Source organism: Capsicum annuum, chromosome 3 (assembly GCF_002878395.1).
Source record: "Capsicum annuum cultivar UCD-10X-F1 chromosome 3, UCD10Xv1.1, whole genome shotgun sequence".
Classification (NCBI taxonomy): domain Eukaryota; kingdom Viridiplantae; phylum Streptophyta; class Magnoliopsida; order Solanales; family Solanaceae; genus Capsicum; species Capsicum annuum.
The window spans coordinates 34,622,143-34,640,718 of NC_061113.1; the positions used below are offsets into that span (position 1 = coordinate 34,622,143).

At 36.5% G+C, this 18,576-nt stretch overlaps 1 protein-coding gene across 2 annotated transcripts in view; it reads left to right on the plus strand.

Annotated features, from left to right (window-relative positions):
• LOC124897056 overlaps positions 1-18,576 on the plus strand; it is a 65,726-nt gene that overhangs the window by 17,902 nt on the left and 29,248 nt on the right. The window contains exon 2 of one of the 2 annotated variants that reach the window (XR_007053534.1): positions 7,732-8,065. Coding sequence is in view for 1 of the 2 variants with exons in the window: in XM_047409289.1 (XP_047265245.1) it covers positions 18,123-18,189 (67 nt within the window). In the remaining variant the exon portion in view is untranslated. Of the gene's footprint in view, positions 1-7,731; positions 8,066-18,122; positions 18,190-18,576 lie in introns of those variants that run through there. The other variant, XM_047409289.1, reaches the window with a different exon arrangement.

Here is an 18,576-nt window from a genome sequence, read left to right on the forward strand (position 1 = left end):
CTAGCATGAACTCAGGATAAGGATAAAATAATGTCATTTAAGAAAAATAAGTAAAACCATCCATATGCACGCAACCCATACATATGTATATAACCATACCGAGAAAGGAAATCGAGTTTAGCATGTATTTAAAACCTTTAACCTCGGTATGTGAAGCTTAACCATCCTAAAACTACCCACGGGCTATATGGGTTCAGTGTAACCCCCTAAATGGGCCCCGATGCATGTAGCTGCATAAATTCGAGATACCATAAGAGTCGGGGATTCTTATGTACGCTTCACTCTCCATGATACATATGTGCAGTGTACCTAGAGGATTCTTGTGTACCTCATAAGTATCTATAAGGTCGCCATGACCTACTCTTTATGTCGGCAAATATGAGTTTCCAGTGTTCATCCATTGGACTCCCACCTTCACGGTTTGCTTTCACACCCCACCATTATTACCCAATTAAAACCATTTTTCAACCAAACCATTATTCCATTATTATTAACAAAGGCTATTAGTAGTGGTATCATCATACCGCCTATGACTTGCAAGTATTATCCTTAGTCAAACCTTTTAGAGGTCAAGGGATTCCTATGTATCCATAGACCCTATTATCCAATTAACTTGGGGGATTCCCATGTACCCCACAAGTATTCATTACCATATTAACTTGGGGGATTCCCTCGTATCCCACAAGTACGTTTATTAAGCCAAACTATTCCAAAACCATTTAAACCATTCATATTATTTAGGGTTCCATTACCAAGTTTAAACCATGCATAAGTTTCATTAAAAACCCAATATTATGGTAAAACATTGTTATAGGCATTTTATCAAACACATTGGGGGCATAGTATTTCCAAAATGAAAGCCAATTACCAACAACCATTCCCATGCAACCAACTATCCAAAACCGCCATTAATACATATAAACACATAATTAAAACATGGAAAAATCATAACCAAGCATTTATAACCAAATCCCCAAATTATATTTGAAAACTTAAAATCATACAACATTCAAATCATGAAAACATTGAATAAAATCCATTCCTTTAGTTAGAACTAACAATGAGGGAGGATAACATGCCTTAAACCAAGATAAGCCCCAATTTACTCCTTAAGATGTAACCCTAGCTTCATTTGCCCAAGAACTCTAGAGAGGATTTAAGAGTGTTTTATAAGTGTTTAAGAATAGAATAGTAGAGCAAATAACCTCCCAAGTGCTATATAAGTTGTGGGACCTTATTAGGATAAGTGGGAAAATATCTAGATTGCCCTCCCTTAAACTGCACTTAATTCTCGTAATAGGATATGACTGACCCTTACGAGTCGTACCCATCCTGTACGAGTGGTACCCACCTCTCGTACCCTAGGTTTTCCCTCTTTGACCCAAAACTATCAAATGTACGACATACCTAAACCCATGTCATATCCAAGAGTATGACTGGTACCCCTAAATCATACCCCTGGCAGAATAGAATCCCAAGAGGATTGAACACTGACCATCATACGAGTCCATGGTACGACTCATACCCTGGCTTACGGCTCGTGGTGATCCACTCATACTCAGATCCAAATTAATTTACCAAGTCTAAGGTTAAGTGAAGTAACCAAACAAAACATATCCACAAATACAACTTGTACCACCCACATCGTACTCATTCCAATAACTGTATCCATCTCATCAACCAATATTGTTTAGCACATGAATGGACCATACCACCTGTACTAAAGTGTATGACTTGTTCCCCTAATTCACATCTTGCCCAGAAACTAAAAATCAAGAAAATTTTCCAAGGTCCAGAAACCAGGGTGTTTCACTAGGGTTCTCCAATATCAAGCTCCAATTTTAAGGATTTCTTCAATGTTCTCATCTCCAAATATATATGGGATTTCATATTTGGATTTTCTTTCACCCATTGAGTCTTGATATTAACCTAAATTCTCAGTTTAAATCCTCCTTCGGAGCCTAGGGTTCACGAGTAGTATGAATACCTTCATATTTTAGTTCTTTGTCATAATTGAGTCATGGATGCATGTTATCCCATGAATTTCAGTGTCATCCCATGCTTATAATTATAACCCTCGATATAATGTTTAATTCATAATTTGAGTCTTGAGTTGTTAATTTTTGTATTTTATTTCATTTACGGGAATTGTCATAGTTATTGTATTCTTCCGAATTGACGAGTTATAAACACCTAATGACCTAGGATTTCATGCATATGTTTATGAATATTTGATCCTTCAGTTTTACTGATTGAATGATTCCAGATAAAGTACTTATTTTTAGTCTTTAGAATATTAATATTATTAAGCATTACAGTTATTAGTTGTTATTCAGTTAGGAGTAGTACTTAGCACTAAGCATACGCAGGGGTGAAGGATCACCTATTAGTTAGGCTAAGCCCTTTAGGAGAAGTCCTCAAGTACCAAAACTACAGTGCTATCATAGGTTATAAAGGGTCACCCTTTAGTCCTAGATCGATACCTTAGTCTTTATGGACATCAGTTTAGTGGATCTATGTCAGTCAGTGTTCATAACCTTGGCAATGTACTGAACACCCATCCAACTGAAGTTACAAGGTTGTACCCCAATTAGCTCATATTAGGTGTGTCGGTTAATGGTATATCCCTTAGTGTATAGTTCAAATTCAGATAGTTGCATAGCTTAGTATTTGGTTATTCAATATATTATTAAGCACATATTTATTACTTAGTCTTGCATCAAATATCATGTACGTGCATCATGTTTAGCCTATGTTTGTTATTTTCTATTTCACTTACTCAATACATTCAAAGTACTGATTACATATGTTTTTTGAGCTACATTGTCTTAAAATATAGTTTCTGACGTTCAACATCCAGATCCCTTCTAGTACATATTTTTATTACATCAACAACAGTACTTCGGTGAATCCTCGTCTTTTGAGAGCTAAATATAAATAATTATTATTTATGTCTTTGCAACTTTTAGATAGTTAGAGTTGGCTAGGGGTTTGTCCTAGAAACTCATCTTAGTAGAGGTTTTCAGACAGAGAGTAGAGAGTCGACTTTATGTTATATCCAATGATTTTTATTTTGTTTTAACATTGACATTTGGTTTTGATCTTTATATATCATTTAGACTTTAGCTTCTTCATAGTGTTAGTAAGTTTTATACAGTATTCTTAGCATTATGCCAGGCCATGAGTTAGCTTGAGATCGCTTCTGACTCTAAGTACCATATTACGACAAAGGGGTAGTCTCGAGTCATGATAAACTTGGTATCAGAGCATCAGGTTTAAAGTATCCTAGGGTATCTGAAAGTCGCATTAAGTAGAGTCTTATTCATGGGTGTGAAGCGCGCCACACTTTTGAGTGAAAGGCTATGAAATATTTTAGAAAAAGTTTTATTTTTTCCATATTCATATCATGCAATAAAATGTGAACTCTATTAAATCATCTTCTAACTCGTTCTCTATACATTTATAGAAAATGCCTACTAGAAGAGCCAACGGAAGAAGAAACAAAATTAGTAACAAAAATATGAACCAACAAGCACTACCAGTTCCAGTAGACCCTCTGAATGAGCAAGCCTCTTGCGCTGAATTTAGGGCTGATTTAATAGGGTTAGCCCAGTCCATGGCCATCAGAATAACCAGAATATTATGGAACCATCCAACCCAGTAGTAAATATGGTAGTAACTAGATGTTCAAGATTTTACTCAAATGAATCCTGTGGTATTCGTTGGATCTATGTCTGAAGAGGATCCACAGGAATTCCTAGATAATATTCATAAAGTTACTCATATCATGGGTGCCAGTCTAAATGAAAGGGCTGATATGGTTGCTTATCAGTTGTAAGGAACTGCTCACACTTGGTATAAATAAAATAGTAGAAAAATAATAGAGGTATGGATACAGAACTGGTAGAGTGGAATGAGTTTGTTACTACTTTTCTATACCTGTTCTTTCTACTTGAGGAAAGCCAAAGTTAAGGAGTTGATTAATTTGAAGTAGGGTAACATGAAGAGTATTCTCTCAAGTTTACTCAACTGGCTAAGTATGCACCGACAGTGGTTATTGACTCCAAGGCCTGGATGATTAAGTTTTTTCTAGTATTTATGAGGATGTGGTCAAAGAATATAAGACTGCTATGTTGATTAGGGAGAAGGACATCTCCAGGTTGATGGTTCATGTTGTGATACTGGAGAATAGAAAATCAAGAAGAAGGAAAGAAAGAGTAAGAGGGCCAAAAACTATAGCTTTAATTTCTCCCAGCAGAGGTTAAATAGTGGTAATGGTTCTTAGTTTTATCAAAAATCTTCAGCTCCAGCCCTATCATCTACTAGTGATCCATGCTCATGCAAGATAGTTAGGATAGAGTAATAGGCTCTAAGTCATAAGGTAGTATGAATAGTGGTCAAGCTAATTCAATTTTCAAGAAGTATGGTAAGGACTACAAGTGTATGTGTATGGCTGGTAGCGATATTTGTATTGAGTGTAAAAAGTTAGGCCACAGATTAAGGAAATGTCCAATGTTCATAGAGAGGTAGGGATGCTTATCTGTAGTATCAGCAAGGTGCCTCATTTAGTGAAGTTGGCGGACAACGCTGCAACAGGTTCTATGCCTTTTAGACCCCACATGATTAGGAAGGTTATCATATACCTTATGCATTGTTATATACCGAATATCCAAACCAATATTAGAGCCATGTACCAAGATCATGCATAGTACATCATGGTTATTTTATAGTTTTATGACTAAGTTAGATGTATATTAAGGCTTCAAATAACTCCCATCTATCAGACGAATCAAAACATTCCTTACCGATTGAATTCTTGAGAAGGATAGTGGTATAGTCAACTTCAAACGAGCATATCTCTCATTATACTTGAAATTTTTGAGTTCATGACCTATCAACAGATAGATAATTGAATTATCTTTCCAATGATACAAATTTTGCCTAAATCTGATATCAGAGCAAAGAGTTATTCCTATTTTACTCCAGCATGTCAGGCTGAAAACTGTGTGACGACATTCGTGGTAGCTTACCACATTTGTGACGCCCTACCACGAAGGTCGTCAGCCTTAGGCAGAAACCAGCTCCTAAGTGATGACATTCGTGGTAGCTTACCACATTTGTGATGCCCTACCACGAAGGTCATCAGCCTTAGGCAGAAACCAGCTCCTAAGTGACAACATTCGTGGTAACTTACCACATTTGTGATGCCCTACCACGAAGGTCGTTAGCCTTAGGCAGAAACTAGCTTCTGTGTGACGACATTCGTAGTAGCTTACTACATTTTTTATGCTTTGTCACAAATGTCGTCAGCTATGATTTTCAGCAACTGGGAATTTATGAATTATTTCATAAGGGTATTTTGATCTTTTCCCTTCACTTTTCATGACTTATAACCCTCAAGGAACGTATTATCTTCCATTCTCTTTAGTTAAAACATCTAAAAAATCTTTCTCTTACACTCTCAACCACAAGATTAGGGTTTCCATCAAACTCATCTCTCAAAAGCAAGATTCAAGCCTTTTTCTAAGATAATCAAGAATTAAGTGTCCCAATCTAAGAACTCTCCAGTAAATCATCAAGGTTTTCTTTCTAAGGTATGCGTGTATTCATTCATGGACTCCTTTCATCGATGAAGTTCAAGAACCCTTTTCTAAAACTATATATGATGGTTTTCATGTTATGAATGGATTGTTGATCATGTTTATGTGTTGAATGATGCTAAGATAGAATATTTATGTGTGATTATGAATCTATGACATCATATGAGTTGAAAACATGTTACTTTGATTATTTATGATGAGTAATTGTATGATTTACACCTATGCCTAAGTTGTGCATGTAAGGTGTTTGATAAAATACCTAAGAGACTAGAAATCATGCATTATAGCTAAATTATGACTAAGGGGAGGATTCATGATAGGCCTCTATGATTCAATGTCATCCATGTTGATAATGTGTCTTGTGAACACTGTTGGATTACTCATGAACTAGTCTTATGGAATTATGCTATGCTTACTTGCAAAACCCACTCATGTACAAGATGTAGAATACCTATGTACTTCATGAAATTCCCCCAGTTATGATATTATGGATTGTGGTTGTAATATGTAATGAGCATGATATTGAAAGCTATGCAAGTATATATATGTTGTATGAAATTCCCTTCCATGAAATAGATTGTTGAGAACCATGCTTAATATGAAATCCCTTATTTATGATATTGTGGATTATGAACTCTACTCTTATGATCAAGTCAGTCATGTGTATCAGTTTTCTTCTGTTAAGTCCTAGGGGTATTTGCACCTGAAAAAAATAGTTGTGTGCCTAGAGCCATGTCATGTTTTCACGATACTCTCAGTCAAGCCATGATCTATAGAAATCAGCCAGTCATGTGACTCAGGAAAACTCAGTAATCTCAGTAGTTTAGTATTCTCAGTAATCTCAGTGCTCAGTAACCTCAGTAATCACAGTAAATCTCAGTAACTTCAGTACTCTTAATCAGTCCTCAGAACTCATTATATTACATCCGTTATCAGAATCCAGTAAACTCAGTTTTAGCTCCGCTAAACAATAACACTATTTTCAGTTCAATTAATCAGTATCAGTTCAGCAAATTAGTTTAGTTAAGTTATTTAGTTCAACCCAGTTATTCAGTTAGTGTATTTCAGATGGGAGTAGGATTCAACACCGAGCGAACCTAGGGATGGGGGCTCACCCTCTAGAATAAGACTGAGATCCCTAGAATCAATCCCTAAGTTCCAGAACTACGTTGCCAGCGTAGGTACGAGATGTTACCCGTTAGATAGGACTGACGTACTCAGGGGTCACCCGTTAGCACATTTATATATATAGGACTGATCTCAGGAACCACCTGCTAGATTAGGACCGACTCCACAATAGATGTATTTACTGGTGGCGCGGTACTGACACCCTTCAAGTCAGGGCAGAGATTGGATCCTAGTCATCTTAGTTTGGGGAATGTCAGTTAGATGAACATATCCCACAGTTTCAGTTACAGATTCAGGACTGTCAGACACAATCAACTCAGCTTAGTAGTACAGATTTAATACTATTAGATACAGTCAATACTTATCATTGTAAATAGACTTCAAGATCACCCATTAGCTAGGACTGATCTCAACTATGATTAATCAGTATCAGAATCATTAGATTTAAAGATCACCAGCTAGATAGGAATGATCTCAGACTAAGTCAAATCATCCTTATTATCAGTATACTCATGATCACCCGCTAGATAGGACTGATCTTAGATTCAGTTACTCCAAGTAGAACGGAACTCAGACAGTTTCATCAGAACTTAAACTGTCAGATACAATCACTCAATATCAGTTACATCGGTTAGGCTAATCATCATAGTTATATCAGTCCTATCAGTTATCAGAATTTATGATATCAGTATTCAGCTTCAGGACTTTCAGGCATAGTCAACCAGACCAGTTCTTCATAATTTGAACTGTCAGAAATAGTCATTCATCTATTCAGTATCTCAGTATCAGTACACTCATGTTGTCAGTATTCAGACTCAGCTGTCAGTATCTCCACGAGTTTAGTTACAGTTATGTATGCATGTATGTATTCTCACATTCATATTAGTTAGCATTGTTTATGCATATAACCCTTTGCATTTAGCCTACCTCACTCTTATACTCAGTACATTCAGACGTACTGATGCATTTGTGCTATGGTGCTTTCTCTTATGTTACACCATAGGTTCAAAGGCACAAGCTCCAGATCAGCAGTTACATTCCAATGTTCAGAGTTTGCAGTGAGTCTTTTTCATTCGAGGATGATATGATTATTGCTTCATTTGATGTTTTAGTTCAGTTACTAGATGGAGTTAGTTGGGGAAATGTCCCATCAACTCTTTATTCAGACAGTTTAGAGGCTTTCCAGACTATAGCATGTCAGACAGTTATTTTAGATTTGTTTTGGTATTGTTATACCATTTTCAGACATTGTCTTATTAGATGTTTATTCAGATTTGAACCTTATGGCCATTCAGTACATGTTTCTGGATTTTCATGTTATATTATGTAGTGTACCGGTATAGATATCAGTCATGGGTTAACTTGTGGTCCTTCGGGGTTATGAGCACCATATAGCATTTCGGTTCAGAAAATTGAGGTGTTACACATAGTTTCTTAAAAAACCACCACACTTGATTTTGATGAGTTAGACATGATAGATTTTAATATTATTCTTTGCATGGATTGGCTCCACTCTTACTAAGCCTTAATTAATTGTAGAAATAGAGTAGTCTAGTTTCAGTTTCTAAATAAGCCAGTCATTGAGTGAAAAGATAGTACTTTGGTGTATATAGGTCAGTTTGTCTCTTACTTTAAGGCTAGAAAAATGATCTCCAAATGATACATCCATCATCTTGTTTGGGTTAAGGATTTGAAGTTTGAAACCCCAACTCTTGAGTAAATTGTAGTGGTTAATGAGTCCCCAAATGTGCTTCCTAAAGATCTGCCTAGAGTTTCTCCCGAGTGAGAATTTGACTTTAGAATAGATATTCTTCCAAATACCCAACCTATCTCTATTCCATCCTATAAAATGGTTCTAGACAAGCTTAAGAAATTGAAGAAGTAGTTGAAAAATTTCCTACTCAAGGGTTTTATAAGGCTTAATGTCTCTCCATATGGTGCTCCAATTTTTTTTATGTGCAAGAAAGATAGTTTTCTCAGAATATGCATCGACTACCATCAATTGAACAAAGTTACAGTCAAGAACAAGTATCCTATTCCTAGGATTGATGACATGTTCGACCAATTTTAAGGTGCTAATTCTTTTTGAAAATCTACGTCAGATTCGGATTTCATCAACTTAGAGTTATATATGACATTTTGAGATAGTCTTGCAAACTCGGTATGATCACTTTAATTTTTTTAGGATAGTGAATGCTCCTACAACTTTTATGGACTTAATGAATAGGGTGTTCAAGCAGTACATGTATGTTCATTATAGTCTTTATATATGACATCTTCATTTATTCTCGGAATAAGGATGAATATGCAGACTATTTGAGGGTTATCTTATAGACTCTCAATGATCGCCAGTCATTCGCTAAGTTCAAAAAGTGTGAATTTTGGTTGAAATCGATAGCATTCCTTAGTCATATTATTTTGGTGAGGGCATTCAGGTTGATCCTCAAAAGATCAAAATAGTTAGGAATTTGTCTAGACCCATCTCTCCATTATATAACAAGATTTTCTTGGGTTTAGCTAGTTACTATAGATAATTTATTGAGGGATTCCCCTTTATTTCTTCTCTTATGTACAGACTAACTCAGAAAAAGCCAAGTTTTAGTGGTCTGGGTCTTGTGAGAAGAATTTTCAGGAGTTGAATAGTCGACTCACCTTCGCTCCAGTTTTGACTCTACCTAATGGTTCATATCGATTTATGGTTCATTATGATACTTCCAGAGTTGGACTTGTTTGTGTGTCGATACAACATGGCCTTATTATAATATAAGTCTATATACAACCCAAGCCTTACGTAAAGAATTACCCAACACATTATCTTGAGTTGGCAGCAATGGTTTTTTCCTTAAAGATTTAGAGATATTATCTCTATGGGGTTCATGTTGATTTTCACCGACCATAAAAGTCTTCAATATTTATTCAGTCACAAGAATCTAAATTCTTGTCAGAAAAGCTGGCTAGAGTTATTGAAGGATTATGATATGAGTGACTTGTACCATTTGGGTAAAGCTAATATATGGCTGACGCTTTTAGTAGATTTTCTATAGGATGTGTTTCTTATATTGAGGGTAAGAATAAAGAGCTAGTTCGAGAGGTTGACCAACTTGCTAGATTGAGAGTTCGGTTGGTTGATTCAACCTAAGATAATATCTTGGTTTAGAATGGTTTAGAATTTTCATTAATAGCTGAGGTGAAAGAAAAGTAAGATAGTGATCCTATTTTTCTTAATTAAAAGAAGCGGTCCAGAGTTAGAAGATTGAGGTTTTCTCCGAAGGAGAAGATGTTGTTCTTTATTATCAAGGCTGACTATGCATTCCAAATATGGATGACATGAGACAGTGGATGTTAATAGAAACTCATAGTTCTCGGTGTTCTATTCACCTAGGAGCCACTAAAATATATCATGATCTATGGGAAGTCTATTATTGGAATGGCATAAAAAAGGATATAGCGGTATTTGTGGCTAAGTCTCGTAATTACCAACAGATTAAGGTTGAGTACTAGAGACCTGGTGGTGCATTTCAAGGTATCGATATTCCTACTTGGAAGTGGGAAGTAGTGAATATGAACTTTATTACAAGATTGCCTTGTACTCATTGACAACATGATTTTATTTAGGTTATCATAGACTAAATGACTAAGTCGACCCATTTCTTGCCAGCTAACACTCCAGATTTAGGTAAGGATTATACTAAATTCTATCTTAGGGATTTGGTGAAATTTTATATAGTCACTCTGGCTATCATTTCAGATAGAGGTATTCAGTTTACCTCTCAATTCTAGAAGACTTTTCAGAAAGGTTTTGGTACCTATGTTCATCTTATATAGATTTTTACCTGCATACATATGGTCAAGAAGAAAGGACCATTCATACCTTAGAAGACATGTTGAGAGTATGTGTGATTGATTTAAGGGCAGTTGGGATAATCATTTGACTTTGATTGAGTTTTCTTATAAAAATAGCTATCAATCCAATATTCAGATGGCCCTATTTGAAGCACTTTATGGTAGGAGGTGTAGGTCTTATATTGGTTGGTTTAAAGTTAGTGAAGCTACCTTGATAGGGCCATATTTAGTTCATAAGGCTGTAAAGAAAGTTTAGTTATTTAGAAAAAGGTTGTAAACAACACAGAGTCATCAGAAGTCCTAAGCAGATGTAAGGAGAAGGAAGCTTAAGTTTGCTATTGGTGATTTTGTCTATTTGAAGGTTTTTCCTATAAAAAGGGTAAAGAGATTTGGTAAGAAGTTAAAGCTCAGTCCCCTCTATATTGGTCCTCATAAGATTGTCAGTCGCATTGGTAATGTAGCCTATGAGTTAGATTTACCTACAAACTTAGCATTGGTGCATCTAATTTTTTATGTATTCTTGTTAAAGAAATGTAATGGTAATCCTTCATCAGTTTTGCCCTTAGAGAGTGTGGGTGTGATAGATGGTCTGTCTTATGAATAGTCTCAATTGAGATCCTTGACTGTTCGGTTCGTAAGTTGAGAAATAAGAAGGCCGATTTGGTAAAGGTTCTTTCGAAAAATCAATGAACTAAGGGAGCTACTTGGAAAGTAGAGTCAGATATGATGACCAAGTGCCCTCATCTTTTCCTTCGAGCTAAGTTCCAGCTTGAGGTAATAATTTTCCTTTAATTAATTCTTTTTATTACATGTCACCCAATTATTCTCATGTCATAACATGCATTCATGAGTTTGGTTCAGTCTATGTTTTAGTTATGAACTCAGTTATAATGTCAGTATTCATCCCTTTAAATTTCAGTGGTGGGGTTGTAACTCTATCCCTAACTCTTTAATTTAGTTAGTTTCTAGTCAAGGACGAATGACCCTAAGAGCGAGATATATTGGAACACCCTAAAAACTTAAGCTAAGATTAAAACTATGCTTTAAGTACACGTAGAATCAAACATCATGTGGTGTTAGTATGAGAAGTGATTTATACTTGTACTAAGGCCACAAGTAACTCCTAGCTCATAGTCAAGTTAAAATATTCCTTATCGATGATTTCTTGTGAAGAATCCTTCTACAGTCAACTTCAAATGAGCATAAATCATAGTCTCTATAGTGTTTTTGATCTCAATACCAACCAAATGAAAGGCTTTGAGTCTTATTTCCAACATATCCAGCTTTGCCTTAATCCGATTCAAGAGCTAAGAGTTATGACCATTTTATTGAGGCACTGTCCAACAGAGAGAACCTACGAGTGTAGGTAATATATTGGTGATATTGTACGACTATACAATGCCCTCGTCTGATAGAAACAATCCCAAACACCTGAATGTTTACAAATGCACCTCCCAACCATGAGATTTAACCTTGATCTTGGTTTGAAACCACAATATTAGGTACGATTGTGAGTCCTAAAGCTAATTAGGCTTGGACTTTCAACTTATAAGCCAAGGTACAATTATAGGTGGGTCTCATGATTGTGTCATAGATCATATGATCAAGTCCAGAGAGCCTCTGAATACTACACACGATAGTAGGTGGGTCCCATGATTGTGGGATGGTCCATAAGACTTAATTCTCTGGATTTTCAGTTATGTTTGATAAGGGGCTTTAAAGTCTTTTTTCACTCTTCTAACATCAAAACTACATCATTTAAGTCACCCTAGATTTGATTATTAAAATCAATATTACTCTAAGTCCCTCATTACATCAAAATTGCTTGACACTTAGCATCACAATAAAAGAAAGAGGCGATTTCCTCCCTTCAAGGCAAACTAGAGTTCTCCAATCTCAGGCTCCATTTTTAAATATTTCATCAAGGTTCTCATCTCTATGTATGTGAAATTTCATCTATGGGTTTTCTTTCACCCATTGGATTCCAAAGTTAACCTAAATTCCTCAATTTAAATCCTTCCTCTAAGCCTAGGGTTCATGAGTAGTCTGAATTCCTTTATATTTTAGTTGTTTGTCATAATTGAGCGATAGACCCATGTTATCCCATGAATTTCAGTATCATCTCATTCTTATAATTATGAACCCTCAGTGTAATATATAATTCATGATTTTAGACATGAGTTGTGAAATTTCATATTTTATTATGTTTATTGGAATGCCATAGTAGTTGTATTCTTCATAGATTGTTGGTTATGAACAACTGATGACCTAGAATTTTATGCATATATTATGAATATTTAGTTGTTCAATTTTCACAATTTAATGCTTTCAGATAAGTTACTTATTTCCAGTCTTCAAAATATTAATATTATTAAGTATTCTAGTTATCAGTTATTATTCAATTGGGAGTAGTACTTAGTGCCACGCGAACGCAGGTATGAAGGCTCACCCGTCAGTTAGGCTTAGACCTTAAGTAGAAGTCCCTAAGTCCTAGAACCACAATGCCACTGTAGGTTATAAAGAGTCACCCATCAGACCAGGCTTGATATCACAGTCCTTATGGACATCAATTTAGTGGATCCACGTCAGTTAGTGTTCGTACCCTTGGCAAGGTACTGAACACAGATACAACTGGGGTGATAGGTTGGAATCAATTAGCTTAGATTGGGGTATATCGGTTAATGGCATCTTTCGTAGTGTACAATATATCGGTTAATGACAGCTCCCATAGTTTATAGTTTAGATTCAGGTAGTTGCTTGACCTTATATTCAGTTATTCAACATAACATTCAACACATGTTTATTCAGATACTATGTTACATGTATCATGTTCAGCCTATTTCAATTATTTCTTATCTCAAATACTTGGTATATTCAAAGTACAGATCCTATACTTTTTTGTGCTATATTATCTTATAATATAGGTTCTAACGTTCAACATCCAGATTGTGCATAAGACAATCTCCTACAACATCTGCAAAGTACTTTGGTGAGTCTTCATATTTGGAGGGCTAAATACTAGTATCTTTCATTTATATCTTGCCAGTTTTTAGACAGTTAGAGTTAGCTAGGGATTTGTCCCAACAACTCATCTTAGTAGAGGCTTTTAAACAGGCAGTAGAGATTCAGCTTTATGTTATATTCTGTGATTTCCATTTTGTTTTAACATTTATATTTGGTTTTGATTTTCATAAATTATTCAAACTCTAGCTTCTGTCCAATTTTATTCAGTTTTATAAAGTATTCTTAGCATTATGTTAGGCCATGGGTTAGCTTAAAGTTGTTTGTGACTTTAAGTATTGTTTTACGACTACGGGTTAGTCTCAGGTCGAGAAAAATATATTATCCTTCTTATAGATAACGATGGCGTTAGATACTATTACAAAAATAAACAAGACTAGGTTGGGTATTTCTTTCATCACGAATTCGGGATATCATGAATGAGATGGTTCAGGTTATAAGCCTCCACAAACGCAAAGACCTAATCGCGAACCAATTATTTGGTCAAGTCAACACAGACCATCTCGATTGAGAGGCTTGGTTCACAATCAAGAGGTATTGTTCATAAAATAGTATAAATACTCAACTTTTGTAAATTTATCCATTTTTGGACCTTGGATCTTCGCGATAGGGCGATTCTTAGGGGTTTTTTCACCAATTGAGCTTGGGTAAGATCCAAACTCTCATTACCATTACTTTTCATTGATTTTTATCTTGAAAATATCTTCAAGACCTTGATTTCAAATTGAAATTTTTGAGGTTCTTGCAGGTGAAGCTTTATAATGATTTTTCTTCAACTTGAACCTCATTTTAAACTTATTTCATATGGGTTTTAAACTGTAGTCTCCTCTAATCTTGGAAAATATGTTTCTAAAATTTTTTTAGTTTTACTCTGTTCGATTTTTTACTCGTTTTTCGAGCCTATTTTAGACTCATTTTAAATATAGCTAATATGAGTATCATTAGCTTTCTTTTAATAATTAGATGATATTTTTTGTTATTTTAACTTATGTTGCGACCTTAATGCTAGAAAGGATCCATGTTAAAAGTTTTAGGCTGGGATTTTGACACATCGAGGAAGCTTGTAGCTTCAATTTCTTCAGACTGGTTAGGTAGTTAAAAAATATGTAAAGAGTATGCTATGAATTAGGGAGATATCCACAGAATTTATATTTCAAGATCATTATTATTATTATGTTCCTGTGTGGAGGCTAATTACATATATTGTTGACTTGATAGGATATTTATTGTGTGTTGCCCGAGTGGGGACTTTAACTGACATTATAAGCCTTATTTATCCATTAATATGTTATGTTCATTATTATGATGCCTGTGTCGGGGCTTGAATAGATATTATACATTTTTTTTGACATTAATTTCCTTTACCATGAGAGTAATACCCGAGAGAGAGGTTTTTGAAATGATATCTTGATGTCTTACATGACTATTTATCTTGGAGGTGCCTAAAAAGGGCTTTTGTTCATGAACATGGTAAATTGATTTTTAGCTCACTTATAGCATATTAGTTGGTTGTGACCATTCCATCCTCATTTGATATATGTATCATTTCAAGAGATTTAAATACCACTGAGAAATATTTTATAAACTCCTTGATCCATAAATAATAGAAAAAGAGGTGAATGAGATATTTTCTAAAAATATTAATCTTTAAACACTATTTGAAGAGGTGAGTTGAGATATGGGATTGATAATATGAAAGTATATGGGTTGTAAACCCCCTATGGGCCATGTCTTGAAGTGCGAAGGCTCAAAAGTGTGTACAAAAAGCTAATGGCTTATTTCTTTCATCAGCACATCATTATTCTCTTGGTTATAGATTTGGGTATAAGGAGGGATGGGAAGAGAAGGGCTGAGGAGTGTAGACCTATAATTAAGTAGGACGGCTTGACGCCAGTGAATGCATGGGAGATAGGAGAGAAGTTGGCGGGAATGGGAGTGTGAGAGTGTAGGGGGAATGTGGATAGTATGTGGAATAGGGTGGCTAGGTACATTAGGGAGAATGTTAGTGAGGTGTTGGGTGTTTCTAGGGGCCAGGACGGGCATCATCAGGGGGATTGGTGGTGGAATGAAGAGGTTAAGAAGAAAGTTGAGACCAAGAAAGGGGCGTATGTTAAGTTGGTTGAGAGTAAGGACGAAGAAGAGAAGCGGGTAAACAGGAAAGAGTACAAGTTAGCTAGGAAGAAGGCTAAGTTAGCAGTTACGGCGGCTAAGATGACAACTTTTGAGAGCTTGTATACAGGGTTACAGGAGAAAAGAGGGGAAAAAGTTGTTTAGACTCGCTAAGGCTAGGGAGAGGAAGGGTCGTGACCTCGACCAGGTGAAGTGCATTAAGGGAGAGGACGGTACAGTGTTGGTGGAGGACGGCCACATTAAGAATAGATGACAGTCGTATATAGGCTCTTGAATGACGAAGGGGATAGAGCTATTATGTTAGGAGAGCTGGAGCACTCAAACGAGTGTTGGGATTTTAGTTATTGTAGATATTTTAAGGTAGAGGAGGTTAGAGAGGTTGTTCACAGGATGCAAAGGGGTAGGGCGATGGGGCCTGATGAGATACCGGTGGATTTTTGGAAGTTTTCTGGCGAGGCTGGTCTAAGGTGGTTGACTGGATTGTTTAACAAAATTTTAAAGACGACAAAAATGCCCGAGGCTTGGAGGTGGAGTACTATGATCCCTCTTTATAAGAACAAGGGTGACATTCAGAGTTGCAATAACTATAGGGGTATTAGGTTATTAAGTCACTCTATAAAGATTTGGGAGAGAGTGGTCAAGGTGAGGCTGAGATGGATAGTGTCTATTTCGGAGAACCAATTTGGATTTAGGCCTGGCCGCTCGATGATGGAGGCAATTCACCTGGTACGGAGGCTGGTGGAACAGTATAGGGAAAGAAGGACCTGGACATGGTGTTTATCGACTTGGAGAAGGCATACGACAAAGTCCCCAGGGAGGTGCTTTGGAGATGCTTGGAGGTGAGTGGAGTCCCAATGACATATATCAGAGAAATTAAGTACATGTATATGGAGCTAAAACTCAGGTGGGGATGGCGGAAGAAGACTCAGAGCATTTCACTGTCTTGACAGGATTGCATCAGGGATCTATTCTTAGTCCCTTTTTGTTTTCTTTGGTGATGGATGTGTTGACGCGGCGTATTCAAGGAGAGGTGCCTTGGTGTATGCTTTTTGCAGATGATGTAGTTTTGATTGATGAGACGTGGGGGTATGAATGATAAATTAGAGGTGTGGAGACAAACTCTCGAGTCGAAAGGGTTCAGGTTGAGTAGGAGCAAGATAGAGTATTTGGAATGCAAGTTTAATGACGTGAGGCTGGAGAATAAGGTTATAGTGAAGTTGGAATCACAGGTGGTATGTAAGAGGGATAGTTTCAAGTATCTCGAGGCCGTGATTCAGGGTAACGGTGAGATTGATGAGGATGTCTCGCACCGTATTATAGCGGGATGGATGAAGTAAAAGCTCACTTCGGGGGTGTTATGTGATAAGAAGGTGCCGCTCAAACTTAAAGGCAAATTTTAAAGGGTGGCAGTCCGTCCAGCCATGTTGTATAGAGCAGAGTGTTGGCCAGTTAAGAAATCCCACATTCAAAAACTGAAGCTGGCGGAAATGCGGATGTTGCGTTGGATGTGTGGGCTGACTAGGGGGGATAGAGTTCGGAATGAGACTATTAGGGAGAAGGTTGGTGTGACACTAGTGGAGAATAAGATGCAGGAAGTACGATTGAGATGGTTCGGACACGTAATGAGGAGGGGCATGGATGCCCTGGTTCGTAGGTGTGAGAGGCTAGCTTTGGATGGTTTTGGTAGGATAGGGGTAGGCCAAAGAAGTACTGGGGAGAGGTGATTAGGCAGGACATGGAGCAGTTACAGATCACTGAGGACATCACCCTAGATAGGAAGATCTGGAGGAGACGAATTAGGGAAGAAGGTTAGGGTCAGTTTGGGTCGCTAGTGTAGGGAATTACTTGGTGGGGGTATTATTCTTGTTATGATACCTTGTTTCATGATTTATTACGAATCTGTTTACTTTTCTCTATTTTCTATTACTTGTGGGTGTCGTATTTATGTTATGCCATCTTTTTCCATGCTTTACTATGTATTTGTGTAGTATTTCGTGTCTCGAGCTGGGGGTCTATCGGAAATAGCCTTTCTACTTCTTTAGAGGTATAGTTATGGACTGCATACATCTTACCCACCCCAGACCTCACTATGTGGGAATACACTGGGTTTGTTGTTGTTGTTTGTTGTATCACATCATTATTGCATTGAATTACATTGTTTTTATTATTTTATTATTCCTTTATGTGTTGTTGTTGTTGTGTAGGTAGTTTTCTTTATTGCCTTTATATCTTAAAACTGCTAGTAGAGACGGTGTGAGCTATTATTTGAAAACGTTTCTACTTGTAGGGGACGTGCTTATATTATATTTTACCTGCATTATTTTTTTTTTATCTTTCGATCTATGATACCTATTGAGTATAAGTAGACAATATTCATACCAACGATGCTCTTTTTTGCAGATGCTAGTGCGAGTACAAGCCGTGGTAGCTGATGTATGTGGTGGTAGCTATTCATTCAGAGTATCTGGTGAGCTCCCAATTTGGATCTTTATCTCAACATCTATTTTTTATTTATGTCTTTGCTTGTATTTCTAGACAAATCATTATATTTCAGTTTAGACTTATTTAGATGCTCATGTACTTGTGATACTAGGTTTTGGGATTTAGTTGTATTTTTTTCATACTTTTTAGTTTGAGTACTATGGTCTGACTTCGTTCTACAAGTATCGTATTATTTCATTTCTTCTCTTTTTATATTTCTCACCTATTATGGATTTTGGCTTACCTACCAAGGCGGGGTCGGGGTAAGTTCCATCACAACATAAATTTTTGGGGTCGTGACAAATTAGTATCCGAGTTCTAGATTCACTGATCTCATATGTGTAAGTGAGAGATGTCTATTAGAGTCTCATGG